This window comes from Marmota flaviventris, chromosome 14 (assembly GCF_047511675.1).
Source record: "Marmota flaviventris isolate mMarFla1 chromosome 14, mMarFla1.hap1, whole genome shotgun sequence".
Taxonomy (NCBI): domain Eukaryota; kingdom Metazoa; phylum Chordata; class Mammalia; order Rodentia; family Sciuridae; genus Marmota; species Marmota flaviventris.
Window position 1 is genome coordinate 19,455,010 of NC_092511.1, and position 17,863 is coordinate 19,472,872.

Sequence of the window (17,863 nt, forward strand, 5' to 3'; positions counted from 1 at the left end):
ACATTTGGCTCCTATTATCTGCACCTAAAGAACCCCTTCAAACAATAAGCATACAAAAAATTACCTAGTTTTTTTTAAAAAAAATTTTTTTGGTTGTATCTTTATTTTATTCATTTATTTTTATATGGAGGTGAGGATCAAACCCAGTGCTTCACATGTCCCAGGCAAGTGCTCCTACCACTGAGTCACAATCCAGCCCAAATTACCTGCTTTTTAATTAGGACTTCTGCTACGACCTTAAGAAAGCTTTCTTTCAGGGCTGGGGTTGTGGCTCAGTGGTGGAGCGTTTGCCTCACATGCGTGAGGTCCTGGGTTTGATCCTTAGCACCACATAAAAAAATAAACAAATAAAAAATAAAGATATTTTGTTTACATAACTAAAAATTTTTTTTAAAAAGAAAGCTTTCTTTCATAAACTGTTGTTCAAAATCAAATAGGTTCTTATAAAGGAACTTAATAGAGTACAAATTTAACTGGAGTTTAAAGAGTTTAATTAAGCTACAAGCCAACTAACTCTAAGCCAAGCATGCCATGTTCAAGCGATATGAAAATACATGAATATGGTTCCTGTTCTCAAGTCTCACAGGCAAGTTAGAAAACTGTAATAAATAACTATGATATAACATGGGCACTGCTATAAAGAGGGTTATCTAAAATGCCAACAGAGATAAAAAAAATCAATTCAGTAATGGATTTAGACTATGAATTTTAACCTATTCTCGTCTGGTTTTAAGATAAGAATTTGGGGATAAAAGGAGAGATACTGAGTCTAAAAGGAAACACCCTGCAAAAGTAACATAAGGCAATATGCAAGTGCAGGGAGAAATGGCAAGAAATTATGAAACTCCATCCTTGCTCTACATGTAGTCCCTCTAAATATTAACACACCCTATCAACAGGAGCTGTCTCTCCCTCTAGAGATAGCCTGCATCCTAACCCTTAAATGTGTATTCCTTGTCTTACCACAAAAACATCTTTCTCTTGAGATCACCCCAATCTCCCTTGAATAGTTATCTATTTTCCTAAATAAACTTGTCTATGCCTTTGACTGGCATGTGCTACAATTCTTTGACATCAGGTGTGCCAAAGATCCTGCTGGTCCTGAGCCAAGTTCCCCTTCTCTCTTGAAGTCCACCAATCCTTCTTTGGAGACACGGATGCTCTCGTGATCATTTGAAATAAGTATCATTCCTGTAGAAGATTTACCAATATTTTCTCTAAATCAATCCAAGCATTTACATTTTCAATCTTATAGCCAAAAAGCAAATCTTAACATACACATTTCCAATCTCTTAAATATTTTCATTATCAATCTTATTAGATATTTTAATACTAGTAAATCAAGTGATGATTTTAATGAGCCTTAATGTAGATTAGATTTCTAAAATTATGACCAAATAATGATTTTAAAGCACAAGGGATAAATAAGCATATTATTAATAAAAATTTACATAATAATATCACTATTAGTTTCTGTGTTAATTATTTAGTTTTATAAATTAAAAATCATGCATCCAAAGGTAAGATCAATTAAACTTTAAGAATGTTGTATAGCTGCATAATATTTCTTTAGAATAAAGTAGTACGTCTTACCTTCTGGAGTTGGAATGCATCCCAAGAAAATGAAAGGAGGGGGGAAAAAGAGTATTTAATTTCTCTTTACAAAGCAACAACAATGCCAAAAAAATAAACTGTCCCGTGCCCTCCCAGCAATATTCATAATCCCTCCACCCCCATTTTACTATATAAAACATTCATTTCTTAAAATTTACAAGTTAGCCCAAATACTACTGTCTAAAAGTACAAGATTATATTCAGCTGAAGCATCTAATCCACTCCAGAAAATAGTTGCAAAATTTTTACTATGTGACAGAATAAACCTATTAGAGCAGTTTGGATGTGGATACGATGAGTATTTTCCATTCTTTAATATTCTTTCCATGCGTTTCAGTTTCCAGGAGCCATCATAAAGCCATCAGCTATGGACTCTAATGTTTATTAGCTTCCCTTTGATCCGTAATAGAACTTGTCCCTCCAAATAACAATGGATATGACTACTTTTTCTGTCAACACCCAAGTTACTGTTTCTGTGTTTTCAATATTATTCTTTTTGACATCTCTACCAGCTTTGCAAGCTGGAAAGAAGACTACACTAGTGATCAGAAGATGCAGGCTTAACCACAAAGGTATCAGCTAACCTTAGATAAACATGATATCAACTTAATTTTAAAATGTTCTTAATTCTTAAACTGAGCTCTCTAAAGAAACCACTTCAAGGCATTTCACCAGAACAAACAATCAAATGACCTACTCTGCAGGGATAATGATTTCTGCCGACAAGTAATGAGAATGTAGGCTTTATTTCCTTTGAATACTTTTCCATAATGGGGGGTGGGGATTAGGTACTTTGATTATTTTTTTGGTAGGAAGTAAAACAAAACATTTCACCTTAAATAGCATAAGAGATTTTTTCATAAATATTCTAATAAGATGAGAGATCCCCCCCAAAAAAGTTAATATTTCAGTATGTTTATTGGACATGGTCTTTGATGGATGGTTCCCAGAGTTCTTTACAATCACAACCCTATAGGAGCTTACTGCTTTGGTTGGAACACTGAAACATGAGAAAAAATTACAAGGCAACAATTTTGAGCTCTGCCAAACAGCAATACATAAAGATCTATTTAATCCAAAAAACAATTTGTAATTAGACAAAAATTAACCTAAAGCTGTTATGGCAGCACACAATGTTAAGTCTGATTTGAAAAATAATAAAGCCAATATACTAATCAGAAAAGCAAGCACATACTAAAAGAACAAAAACCACAAACAACAAGCCTAGATTGCTAGTTTCACTAAGCTAGTTGTATAACCCTTGTTAAATCTCAATCCATGGGTATGTATGTATATATTTTGGTGCAATACTAGAGATGGAACCCAGGGGTGCTCTACCACTGAACTATATCCCCAGCCTTTTTTATTTTGAGACAGGGTCCAAACTGATGAGGCTTGTCTGAACTTGTAATCTTCCTGCCTTAGCCTCCTGAGTAGCTGGAATTACAGGCATATGCCACTGTGCCCATCCTTATTTCTCCAATAATAAAATGAGATGTAAACTATAACAACTTTTTCCATCTGCAATATTCTACAACTGAAATAATATGACTGATGTGGGGAAAACGTGGGAGAGGAAGAAATGAGGACTGCTACAGAGATTATCCATTTTGGAGTATTGTTCAAAGGTATCATGTTATAATTAGATAGAGTTTAAGATGAATGCATAATTCCATGTATACAATGGAATATTACTCAGTCATAAAGAAGAATGAAATTATAGCATTTGTAGGTAAATGGATGGAACTGGAGATTACCATGCTAAGTAAAATAAGCCAATCCCAAAAACCCAAAGACCAAATGTTCTCTCTGATATGAAGATGCTGATCCACAATGGGGGCAGGGGGATCCACTGGATTGGACAGGGTGGAGTAGGGAAAGGTAGGGGAAATAGGAATGGGAAAGAGAGTAGAATGAAACGGACCTAACTTTCTTATGTTCATATATGAATACACAATCAGTATAACTCCACATCATTTACAACCAGAAGACTGGGAAGTTATACTTCATGTATATATGATATGTCAAAATACATTCTACGCTCATGTATAACCAAAAAAGAACAAATTTTAAAAACTTAAAAAAAAAAAAAAAAAAACTAGGTACAGTTTATTGGCCAGTGCATGTTCAAGTCATCTATTTATTCTCAAACTTGTCAGTACTACCTATATAACTCACACATAACCTTCTTTTTTGGATCATTTTTTAAAAAGAAGTATGCTTTTAAACACTCCTTGACTTGCAACAGAAGTAACAAATAAGTAAAAAAAAAAAAAAAAAAATCAACATAATTGAGAAGGTAGGAAGCTGACCATATTCATTCATCAGCTACATAACTTACCATACCAATTTGTGTGTGCAGATTCAAATAAATGCCACATCAAAATTATTAATTATATACCATGTAATCTTAGAATCATTTATGAAGGGTCTAATTCAGAAAATGCTCAATTTGTGGATGACAAAATTCACAAACAATCTTCCTAATTCCTTTTCACTTCTACTCATAAATGAAAAATCAAGAAATAGTAAGACAATACTGTCTCAGGAACTGAATACTTCTTCCTTCCTAAAATATCTACTTAGCAGATATAAGAGTCAAGATAATACTGTATAACTAATAAAATGAGCAAAACAGGTCACAAAAATTCCAATGGGGGAGAAAAGAATTAAAGATAATGGCCATTTCAGAAGACTTGAAGTCCTCCTACACTTACTGTTGTAGAAACATATCTGCAGACATTAATGGCAGCCATAGTTGATGAAGGCAGGAAAACCTGTTCTGCATCTCATCTATAGATAACGGTAAAGGAGTGGTAACCATAAAGGTTTAGCAGAAATGGCTTCAATATAGAAACTCTTGTTTTATATGCCACTCATTATGTGTGTTGTCAACAGTATTTGTTGAAAGTAAATGATTAGTCGATCTATTTTTGATAAGCCAAAATATCTAAATTGCATACAAATAGCCTCTGAATATTTATCTATTAGATAATGTCTGAATCATATAATGCCTGTGACTTACCTCAAAATAATGTGGAGTAGGAAGACTATCTATAATTTATGATGGAGGATTTATACTTTTCAGTTTGAATTTTTCCAAAAGTAAAAAATTTACATTTTAAAAGAGTATCTTTGGTACCTAACTTATAAACCTATGTTTGCAACAAATGTGTAGGCAGAATGACTCCTACTATTATGTATAATTATAGTATACTATTAAAAAATAAACTTAAAAAAACAAATGTGCAAGTATATCATCACAAAATGAAAAATTTTCCTAGATCTGTAACCCATCAGGAACTATCTAATTAGATACTAATCTTTAAAGACAGATATTCTATGCCCAGATGACTGCTACCCTTTAATTGCTGACTTGATATTTTTAACAAAATCATTTCCCTACACTTGAATATCACTACTTACCCCTCAATGGGTCTCAAAACATTGGGGGGCAAAATAAACCCTCAATGAATATTTAATCAACCCCCTGACATTACCAGTTTAACCCTCAGATCTTCACTACAGTAAATTGCAACTGTTCAATCAAGATACCTATAAATCATTTTTCTTTTCCTCCTTTATTTTACCTCCCACAGCCAAGCCATCAGAATAATCCTGTGTATTCTCCCCAAAACATTTCATCTCAAATCTTTCTACTCTCTCCAGATCAAACTTATCTTCACCTAAGTCCAACCACCACTATATCTTGCCTAATCTACAATAGCCTCATTAGTCGCCTTAATACCCTCAACTCCTGCCACAGCCTATTCTTCATAAAGAAGTCTATAAAGCTTTACCTGAAATATAAGCCATACTACAAATCATCTTGTTAATCATCAGATGCAAATTTCCAAGGGAGGTATATTATTTCCCTATGAGGATCAGTAACTCATTTGGACAGGTCCATGTTTAAACATTTCACCTTGCCAATGGATTCAAACTACTTTTTGTATTCTAATCACATCCACTTAGCTTACTAATACCAAGAACAAAATTCCAACTATAAACTTAGTCACAGTAAGGTTCCAAATATGTAATTATAAAACAACTGTGGTAAATGACCTATACGAGACTATTTGTGATAATCCCCCTTACGCACTTCTAAAATGATTGACCAGGCTAGACCTCATGGCACATGTCTATAAACCCAGAGGGAGGCTGAGATAAGAGGAGCTCAAGTTCTAGGTCAGCCTTGGAAATGACTGACTGGTCTGAGCGGTGGCACTCATCTGTAATTTCCAGCAACCTGGGAAGCCTCATGAGACAGGAGATCACAAGTTTGAAGCAAGCCTTAGCAAATTAGTGATAACTTGTCTAAAAATTATTTACAGGGTTGGGGGGGGGGGGGGTTTCTAGGACAGTAGCTCAGTGGCAAAGCACACCTGTGTTCAATTCCTAGTGCCACAAAAATGAATGAATGAAATGACTGGCTAAAAAAAGCTACACACCAAAATCTACAATCCTATTCTAAACAAAACAAGAACACAAATCATTCTGATCCATAGTTTGTGGTTTGATGATGGAAGGCTCCAAGAATTTCAAGCTTAATCCAACTTTATGATTTAAAATGAAATTTCTACCCAATGATAATTTTATTTTTTTCAAAAAAGGAAACTGTCAGGCTGGGGATGTGGCTCAAGCGGTAGCGCGCTCGGCCCGGGTTTGATCCTCAGCACCACATACAAAACAAAGATGTTGTGTCCGCCGAAAACTAAAAAATAAATATTAAAAAATTCTCTCTCTCTCTCTTAAAAAAAAAAAAAAGGAAATTGTCTAGATAAAACCAGATATATAAAAGGGTACAAAAAAATCTTTAAAGGTTCTAACAGTACTTCAAATTTGGAATATATAACTCCTGTTGAAGAGCTCAACCCTAGGGAATTTCTGCCATGTCACTGTTGGGATTTATTTAAGAGAAATGACAGGCTACAGTATAGCCATAGAAACTCAACATGGAGCTATCTTTAAACTGAACATGAGGTGTATTTAAAAAGTTTTTCAACAAATTATAAACTATTTAATGATTTTCTAAAATAACTGTTACATGGTAAATAGCATAGAAATTAACTTTTCTTTTATGTACAAATAACAAAAACCACAGGTAAAGCATCTATCTACATTATCAGTGATGTTTTATCTGTTCCAAACAAAATTAGACTACTTCAGAATACTTCCACCATTCACTCTGACTACTAAGTATACCAGAATCAGTCTTAATCTCACCTGTCCTAAATCAGGTCCAATTTGACCTGAAACACCAAATCTGTATCTTCTCTTCTATATGACTCTTCTTAGAGGGGATATGAGGGTAAGGCTCAAAGTCAGAGTGCTTACCTAACATGCAGGAGATCCTGGATTCAATCTCCCATGCCCCCGGAGAAAAAAACAAAACAAGATTTATGACTCCTACCCAGGAGCAGTGGTGCATATTTGTAAACCCAGCGATGTGGGAGGCTGAGGCAGGAGGAACATGAGTTCAAAGCTAGCCTCAGCAAAGGTGAGGCGCTAAGCAACTCGGTGAGACCCTGTCTCTTAACAAAATACTAAATAGGGCTGGGGATGTGGCTCAGTGGTTGAGTGCTCCTGAGTTCAATCCCTAGTAGCCCCCCCTATCAAAAATGAAAAGATTTGACTCCTATGGGAAACTCTAAATTATCTTTAAAAGGGATGCATATTACACTATAAAAAGAATATAATCAAGTACATAGTCATAGATTATTTTGAGGGGAAAACTTTTAGGACTTTTTCTTTCCTATATTTTTAAAATGCTAAGTTTAACAGTTATAGAAAGATATTTAAATATTATAAAACTTTCTTCTAAAAGGGATAGCTATTTCTAATTAACTCATTCAAAATTCCACACTTTGGTAACTGAATTCAATCTTACCACCTAACTTCTTAAAGTCACTAGTACCTCAATCTTTCTCAGTCAGGAGTTAACCTCTTCTCTTATTTTTTCTTTAGTACTGGGGCTTGAACTCAGGGGCACTCAACCACATCCCCAGCCCTATTTAGAGACAGGGTCTCACTGAGGTACTTAGGTGCTCACTTTTGCTGAGGCTGGCTTTGAACTGTCGGTCTTCCTGCCTCAGCCTCCCGAGCTGCTGGGATTACAGGCATGCACCACCATGCCTGCCTAATCTCTTCTTTTTTAATACTTGCTTGGTGATTGCAGAAAACCCAATATAACATAAAAGTGACCATTTTTTAATCATTTTTAAGTACAATTCAATGATGTTAAAGGCATTTGCAATGTTGTACAGCTATAATTACTGTCAATTTCCAGAACTTTCTTATAATCTCAACCAGAAACTCTGTACCCATTAACAGTAACTCCCTATACCAGTACCTGTTAACCTCTATTTTCTGACTCTGTAAATGTACCCATTCTAGATATATCATATAACTGACTCATACAATATTTGTACTTTTGGATAACTTATTTCACTTAGCTTGTTTTAAAGGTTCATCCACATGCGTGGATATATCAGAATTTCACTTCTTAAAAAAAAAAAAAATTCCATTTCCTCTTAAGGCCGAATAATATTCCATTGCATGTATATAGCACATTTTGTTTATCAATTCATCTGTTAATGGACATTTGGGTTGTTTTCACTTTAATATATTCTAAAATATAACAATAATCAGAATCAAAGAGATTCTTTAAAATGTGGGAGCAGAGGGAAAAATACAAAGTGAAAAGACATAAAAGATATACTGAGGTCTAAGGAATGAAAATAAAACAAGTAGCAGCACACTTTCACTAAGCATACTCTGTGTTTCATTCTATAATCTCTCTAAAAACTGTAAAGATTATAAGACTTGACACTTGATTGCAGCAAGAAAAGCTATTTACTACATTTGAATATAATCTTCTAACCATTGATATTTTTCATATACTCATTAACAAGTAAGTTTTCAATGCCTACTATGGCAATACACAAAAAGAAGAGATAATATCACTATCCTCACAGAACTATTTTAATGTATGGATGGATATCTCTCTCTCTCTCTCTGGTGGTGATGCTGGGGATGGAACCCAGGACTTTGCACATGTTAGGTAAGCACTGTATCACTGAGCTATATCCCAAGCACTGACTTTTCTTTAAAATTACAAAAACTTATCATTTTAAACCTTAGTGCTATAAAGAACAAGAAATACTACAATAAACTAAAACAAGAATATGTGATCTAGACTACAAAGTCAGTCAAAATTCTTTAAAAATGAAAATTTCAAACTGATTGCCTAAAGAGTTAACCTCACAAATAAAGCTAAGTGGTCCTCATGTACAAAGGCTGAGATTGATGTAAATTCCCTACAAAATTGAAAATGACAAAACATAAAAGATATATAAAACTATGAGAATAGACAGAAATATACTTAACTTGGAGAGGAGGTTATCAGAAAAAAACAAACATTAAGGAAAAAAACTCCAAAGAGGAAAGAAAAGTAAAAAAGCTTGTGGTATCAATTAAAGTAACAAGTTTCAAGAAGGAAATAGTACTACAGTGTAATAATAATAATAATAATAATTCTGAGAAGTAAAAGAGGCAAGAACTTAAAATCCAATTGATTTTGTAAAAGTAAGTCACAGATGACCTTGAAAGAACTGCTTTATGGTCACAAAACTATCTAACCACATCATCAGAGTTTAACCAAGAAGAACTACTTGTAAACTGTTAACACGTGAAGCCAAAGACATTTCTAATTACTCCACAATTTTGATGCATACCAAAAATATAAGAAATTCCTTTTTCTCCTTTTCTATTTATTTATTACTATTCTTTACTTATTCACTAATCTTGACTCCCTCTGGAAATGATAATGGAAAGTTTAAAGTCCTAGAGCATTACTACATTAGACTTGTATGACACTGCAATGCAATTTCAGACCAAAGAGATTATTGGAGCTTGTTCTCTATATATCAGATTTCCTGGTGTATTTGCCTGGTATGTATCAAAATCTAAATTTATAAAAAGAAACAAAATCTCCTACCCATTCCCACTCTGTGCGATCCAACAGTGCTATTAAAGGATATTAGAATACCTTAACAAAATTTCTCAGTCACAAAAATACTATTATCTTCTCCTGTAGCTTAGTATTAATTGATCTATGATCAAATCTTTTTTTTAATATTTTATTTTTTAGTTGTAGATGGACACAATATCTTTATTTTATTTTTATGTGATGCTGAGGATTGAACCCAGGGCCTTACACATGCTAGGCAAGTGCTCTACCACTGAGCCACAACCCCAGCTCTGTGATCAAATCTTTTTCTGAATTAGCCCTAATCTAATAAATCTAATTCAAATAAAATTTAGAAATATTATGCTAATAAATTAAGAGTGATCATTTTTTTAACTGATTACAAAAGAGACTTTGAAAAGCTAATTTTTCAAATGCATTTTCATGTTTTAATTCATGCATGCTTATACTCAACGTTTTTAGGAACATGTTATATAAAGTAGGATATGATCATTCATATTTCCTCTTTTCATAACCATAAAGCAAACCTAATTTATTTACTGCCTACTGAAATTTCGCAATAAGTTAAAACAACCAAAAAAATTAACTGCTTTAGAAAAGAAAAGCCAATTTAAAAAACTCAAGTAGAACTTCATGTTAAAGAAAAAAACAATGACAAGTAAAATCTAGTATATGAAATGGTTATTAATCAAGAAATATGCTGCTGGGTGCAATGTCACACACCTGTAATCCCAGCTACTTGGGAGGCTGAGGCAGGAGGATCACAAGTTCAAGGCCTGGCTGGGCAATTTATAAAGTCCCTGTTGCAAAATGAAAAAGGGCTGAGAATATAGTTCAGTGGTAGAGCACCACTGGGTTCAATCCCCAGTGCCCACCCCCCTCACCGCCCCAAAAAGGTGCTGTGGATTTAGTTTAGTGGCACAGAATTTGCCTAGCATGTGCAATGCCTGAGTTTGGTCTGGGTGTGGGGGGTGAGGGGCAACAAAAGAAAGGGGGGCGAAGAAAGAAATAAATTGTTGTCCATTTGCAAATATCTACCCATAGGCCACTGTTTCTCAATGGAAACACTACTGGCATCTGAAATGAATGACTACTCAATATGGACTGTGCAGTACCAAATATTTAGTATCCCTGTTATCTACCGTTTAAATATCACAGTGTAATCCCCTCACCAATCACTGTGATTATCAAAAAATAGGACTCCCAACATACTGTGTTACCCTAATGGTGTTACACAATACCATCCATAGTTGAAAAACACTAGAAGTAGTTTCAAAGCACAGCAAACTTCCTACCATAATGAAAATCTTTCTAATAAAAGGGGTTGTGGCTCAGAGGTAGAGCGCTTGCCTAGCACACATGAAGCACTGGGTTCAATCCTCAGTACCACATAAAGTAAAATAAAGACATTCTGTCCACCTGTAACTAAAAAAATACATATTAAAAAAAAAAAAAAAGACTGCCGCATTTGTCTTACTAAGCAAAGCAAACAACATAATTTCAACATTTCTTAAGACAGAGGGTCTTGATTATGAACAGTAACTGTTATGTGCTATTGCAATATGTATCTAAGAAACTAAAAGTATATGTTATCTTTGATGCTATCTATGCCCCATCTATGTATTTAAACATAAAAAGATTTTTTAATTTTTGTTTTTGGACATAGGGTTGTTCCAAGCTGCCCAAGCTGGTCTCAAACTTGTGAGTTCAAATGATTCCTTTGCCTCAGCCTCCCAAGTAGCTAGGACTACAGACATGAGTCACCATACCAAGCTAAGAATTTTATCTGACACATCTAGTACATTATATTTTTTCTATTTATTTATTTATTTATGCATGCTGGGAATTAAACCCAAGGCCTTGAACATGCAAGGTAAGCATTCTACCCAATGAGCTATTTCCCCAGTCCCTATTTTATTCTTTTTGGCTAATGTTATTCCTTCCTAGAACGACTACCTCTAGCATTCTCTCTTAAGTCACAGTAATTTTTATCTGCTAATGACCAAACATATTAAATGAAAAGTTTGATTGATAGATGAAGGCTTAAAGATGGCTCCAGGCCTCCCTGAGAATTAAAGTGCATGGACTTGAAAACAGCTACCGTCTTTCTCATTAAGAATTTTTTTTATTTACTTTTTTGTTTTTATAACTGTTATAATTTAAAAACTTCACAATGATCTGACAGCTGAATACAACAAGAAGTTAACAAAGCACTTAGTACTAACTAGTCAACCTTGAGGACTAAAGTACACTACTATATACTATCAAATATTCCAATCAAGTATTATAATTGTTGCTAATAATATTTAAATAACTCACCTGATTTCTTTTAGTCCTTCTCTCTGGATAACTTGAAGAATTTCTTTATGACTCATAGGTGTATTGGGGTATTTTTCTAAGACCTGAGAAATAAGTATATAATAATAAATTATTACTTATTTTAACTTCCTATCCTTTTAATTACATATGTAATTGTATTTAATAATTGTCTTAATAGTTACATACAAAACATACACATCCAGAGAATTTTCAACCCAGATCTTCTTCCCTCAATCCCAAACAGACATATCCTGAAGCAGAAATAAATCGAAAAAGCTAAAATTAATAATTCGAATATTCACTATTGACTTGGAAGACTAAATAAGGAGGATCCCAAGTTTGAGGCCAGTGTCAGCAACTTAGTAAGACTCTGTCTCAAAAAAAATTAAAAAAAAGGGCTGGAGAGGGGCTGGGGCTCAGTGAGAGAACACTAGCATAGCATATGTGAAGCACTGGGTTCGATTATCAGCACCACATATAAATAAATGAATAAAATAAAGGTTCAGCAACAACTAAAAAAAAAACCATACATATGTAAATTTTTTTAAAAAGAATACAAATAATAATAATAATAATAATTAATTAATTAATTAATTAATGCTGACGAGGATGTGGGGAAAAGGGTATAATTATAAATTTGTCAGTGAGAGGCCAGGCATAGTGACGTATATCTGTAATCCCAACAAGTGGGGAGTCTGAGGCAGAAAGATCACTCAAAAGTTCAAGGCCAGACTCAACAACTTATGAGGCCCTATGCAACTTAGCAAGATCCTGTCTCAAAATTAAAAATAAAAAGGATTGGGGATGTATCTGAGTGGTCAGGCACCATGAGGTTCAATCCCCAGTACCAAAAAATAAATTGCTGGTGGGATTGCAAATTAGTATGACCATTTTGAAAAGCTATATTCCATAGAAGACTAGAAATGGAACCACCATATGACACAGCTACTTTCACTTTTTAATATTTATCCAAAAGAACAAAAATCAACATATTATACTGATACAAGAACATCAGTGTATATAGCAGTGCAATTCACAATAGTGCAATTCACAAATTATGGAACCTGTCCAGGTGTCCATCAACAAATGAATGAATAAAGAAAATGTGGTAAGGATATACAATGGAGTTTTACTAAGTCATAAAAAAGAATGAAGTTATGGTATTTGCTGGTATAAATAGATGGAAATGGAGAACATCATGCTAAGTGAAATTAAGTCAGACTGAAAGTCAAAGACGGAACATTTTCTCTCACATGCGGAAGGAAGCAAGAGCAAAATAAGGAAAAGTGGGTGGGGTGCCCCATGAAAACAGAAGGCAAACCAGTGGAGTAGAGAAAAAGGGTTAAGGAGGAAGGAAAAGGAATGGGAAAGAAGAGGAACTATGGAATGAAATTGACCAAATTATGCTATGTACATACGTACAGGAATATACCATAGTGATTTTCACCTTCATGTGTGTATCTATAAAGCACTAATTGGGGGGAAAAAAAAAAGAACTAAATCAAAAGAAGGAAGACCAGTAGAGAAAAGGGAATCAAGGAGGAAAGAGGGAAAGGAAAAAGAAAATATTGGGAACTAAAGTAGAACAAATTACATTTCATGCATGTATGATTACATCAAAATGAACCCCAATATTATGCATAATTATGATGTATTAAAAAGATTTTTAAAAATAAGATAAAAATAAAAAACCCAGTTTTCTAGCCAGATTACAAGAAAGGGTTTCTAGGAGGAGTTTCTAGTAGCTGTGTTATATGGTGGTTCCATTTCTAATCTTCTGTGGAATCTCTACACAGTTTTTCCAAAAGTGTCAGAGACCGGGCACAGTGGCGCATGCATGTAATCCCAACATTTTGGGAGGCTGAGGCAGGAAGATTGAGAGTTCAAAACCAGACTCAGCAATTTAGGGAGGCCCTAAGCAACTCAGCAAGACCTTGTCTATAAATAAAATATTTTTGAAAAGGCTGGGGATCTGGTTCAGTGCTTAAGCGTCCCTGGGTTCAATTCCTGGTACTCTCCCCTGCTCAAAAAACAAAACAAAACAAAAAGTATCAGGGACCTCGCAGAGAAAAGAGAGCTTAAAAAAGTGATACCATACAGTTGTTGTTCTTCTTCTCTCCCCTCCCCAAATCCCCCAGGGTACTTTACCAATGAGCTACATTCTCAGCACTTTTTTATTTTACTTTGAGGCAGGGTCTCACCAAATTGCCCTGGCTGGCTTCCAGCCCTTGTAATCCTCTGCCTCAGCCTCTTTAAGTAACTAGGATTACAGGTGTGTGCCACTGCATCCAGCTTATCGTGAAGTTCTACTTTACTCCTGGGGTCACCCAGTGCTATACATCTGTGGATTTGACCCTAACCAACATTACTATCAAGTATACCAATACCAAACACATAAAGTAGCCACAAGGTGACACAAATGCAGGGCAGATCCAAGTAACCATGCAAAGGATCTGAAAACTAGATATTGGAATTATAGTGCACAGAAGATGAACAGAAACTTGTGACTTGAACCTAATAAGGTCAAATCCTGCTTTAAAAAACCCTACAGAGTCTACATTTTCCATAGGATATTTTTGGGGGAGTGAGGGGGGATCAGGGGTTACCAGGGATTGAACCCCGGGGCAGTAAGTTATATCAGCAATCCTTTTATTTTTCATTTTGAGACAGGGTCATGCTAAATCACAAGCTGGCCTCAAATTTATGATCCTCCCAAGTTGCTGGTATTACAGGTACACACCACCACAATCAGCTTTCCCTAGAATTTAAACAAGAGTACAAAGAGTATCATAACACAGCATCAAAATGTCTAATATAAAATCCAAAGTCTCTAAACACATAGATTAGGAAAAGATCAATAACTGACCAAAAAAAATGACAAGCAACAAACCAAAAACAAGGAAATGTTGCTAAAAGCAGCTAGTACAACTTTACTTCAAGAAGTCAGGCTAACCAGGAGTGGCCAGTGCCTTTAGTCCCAGTTTGAGAGGCTGAGGAAGGAGGAGATCACTATAACTCAGGAATTTGAGGCAAGGAACCCTCTCTCAAAAATAAAACAAGCAAAAGACTCAAGAGTGAATATTCTTGAGACAAATTAACATGTTTTATTTATTTGCACTTATATATAACATTTTAGAATGAAAAACTATAATAATCAAAACTTAAAAACTAAAAGTTTCTTAGGAGGAGGACTAAATAGCAGAACGAAGATAAGAGAGGAAAGAGTGATGAAGGGGGGGATAAATGAACAGTCAATGGGTCAAAATCAAAAGCTCTGACATTCATGTTATCAAAGTAACAAAGGGAAAAGACAGAGTGTAATACAGAAAACAAATTGGAGGGAATGACAGCAGTAAACTTCAGAAGATCAGCAAATGCCACACAAGACAAATACCCAGATACACCACAAACTACTGAAAACTTAAAAAAAAAAAAAAAAAATCTGTAAAGCCATCAGGGAAAAATAACTCATTCTCAATTAGGAGAATGATGATTCAAATGACTATGGGTTTTTCATCAGAAATCATGAGGGAAGCAGCAGGAATATTTTTAAAAAATATATTTTAGTTGTCAATGGATCTTTATTTTATTTACTTATATGCGGTGCTGAGAGTTGAACTCAGTACCTCACACACACTAGGCAAGCAAATCTACCACTGAGCCACAAACCCAGCCCAATGGAGGAATATTTTAAAGTGCAAGAAGGGACTGGGGCTGTGGCTCAATGGTACAGTACTTGCCTAGCGTGTGTGAGGCACTGGGATCGATCCTCAGCACCACATAAAAATAAACAAATAAAATAAAGGCATTCCGTCCATCTAAAACTAAAAAAAATCCTTTTTTTAAAAAAGTGCAGGAAGAAAAAAACTACCGACCCAAAGTGCTATATCTAGCAAAAATATCCTTTAAGAATAAAGGAAAGGGCTGGGATTGTGGCTCACTGGTAGAACACTTGCCTCACACATGTGAGGTACTGGGTTCGATCTTCAGCACCACATAAAAAATAAATAAAGATATGTGTTCATCTACAACTAAAAAAAATATTTACAAAAAATAAAATAAAGGAGAGAGCTGGGGATATAGCTCAGTTGGTACAGTGCTTGCCTCACATACATGAGGCACTGGGTTCAATCTCCAGCATCACAAAAAAAAAAAAAAAAGACAGAGACAGACAGACAGACACACAGAGAGAAAGAAATCAGGATGTTCTAAGATGAAGGAAATTACCAAAACACTTGCACTAAATTGACATTTTCTGCTAGGCATCCTGGCACACAATTATAATCCCAGCTATTTAAGAGGTTGAGGCACGAGGATCTCAAATTTGAGGTAAATCTGGGAAAATTAGTGAGACTCTGACTCATAATTAAAATTTTAAAAAGAGGTCAGATACAGCTCAGTGGTAGAGCACACGCCTGGGTTCAATCCCCAGTACTACCAAAAAACTGACATCTTTTTAAGTCAATTCTGGTATAAATGTTCTTCCTATGTGTTTCTCTTTAAAAGAGGAACTTCTTGAGATGGATACTGGTTGTTCTCATCATCTTTCTCTTCTAACAGATTAATGTAAGGTCATAAATTCCTTTTATTCACAGCTTTTGCTATATCCCACAAGTATTAAAATTAGTATTTTTGTTATCAGCTCAAATGGCTTTCTAAATGGAATCATAATTTCTTCCTTCACTTGTGTGCTAGTTGAAAATGTATTGCTTAATTTCCCAAATTGGAATTTTCTGTCTTATCTTTTTTTTCCTAATTATCAAAGAATTCAGAACACTAACCCCAATTACTGCCCTGACCTCACCTTACATGACATTTTTGTTGCTGCTGTAAATAGTAGGCACTTAGACTTATGTACTTATTTGCATCTTCTAAGAATTTGCATCTGTTCAGCACCGCTTCAAGCTTCCATCTGAAATTATTTTTCTTCCAAAATAACTCATTTTAATTTAACATTCCTTCAGTGTAAATTGCTAGTAACAAAGCGGGGCATCCCTTATTCCCCAACCAATCTTCTGCTTTTCTGTTACTCTTTGCTTTAGTTTTTACCACTTTCATTATCATGTGCCAAGAAGTAATTTTCTGCTAGACATTTATTCACAGGGCTCCTGGAGCATTCTTACCATTAGGTCTTCAAAAATTGCTTGTGCCCCACTTTCTTCCCTCCTTGGAATCCAATTACTAAGTGTTTGACTGATGTCCCTTAGCACTTGATTCTATTATTATATTTCCCCGTTTCAGAAAAATTAGCTGACTTTCCAAATTAGCATGTTCCAAAAGTTATGAGTGATGATGGTTTATGTATTATGACAATCACATTATACAATACTAGTATAAAGTCTAATAATGTTTGTAATTACTTTTATGACTTTATTATTTTATTATAATAATTGCACAAAAATGTGAATACACAAAGAAAATTTAAAAATAATATTTAGTATTCCTCGCCCAACTACAATAACAAAATAGTATGTAATATTTCATTCTAGTCTTTTTACATTTGCATAGCATTTTAAAACAAAACTAGTACTGGAAATTACTTTTTTCCATTTCATATCATACAGCAACCATTTCTTTAGGACATTTAATATTACATGAAAACATGATCCTCAGCTGACTGTTTTACAATCTAATTAAACCATAATTGACCTCCAATTGTTGGATAGTTTCGTATACCTGTTATTATAACTAACAATAACTATTAAATATTCCTCTTCATAATTTTTTATATGTATTTTCAGAATTTTTTAGAGAAATTCCTAGGAGTACCCAACAAAGTGCATAAGTATTTCTAAGCCTTCTGATGAATTTTTACCAAACTGCTCTCCACAAAGATTTTACCCATTCACAATAAAAGCCAGTGTCCCATTACTTCCTCATATTTCTTGGCAACACAGGAAAGTGAATATCACCCTCCAACCTTCATTGTTGCAAATTTAG

The 17,863-nt window shown here is 34.5% G+C and overlaps 1 protein-coding gene across 10 annotated transcripts in view; it reads right to left on the bottom strand.

The window, feature by feature from the left end:
• Positions 1-17,863, bottom strand: part of Asxl2 (ASXL transcriptional regulator 2) — a 135,993-nt gene that overhangs the window by 79,692 nt on the left and 38,438 nt on the right. For 8 of the 10 annotated variants that reach the window (XM_071601410.1, XM_071601418.1, XM_071601417.1 and 5 more), the window contains exon 2: positions 11,924-12,006. In XM_071601410.1, the coding sequence (XP_071457511.1) occupies positions 11,924-12,006 (83 nt within the window). Of the gene's footprint in view, positions 1-10,327; positions 10,350-11,923; positions 12,007-12,109; positions 12,175-17,863 lie in introns of those variants that run through there. The other 2 variants (XM_071601411.1, XM_071601415.1) reach the window with 2 other exon arrangements.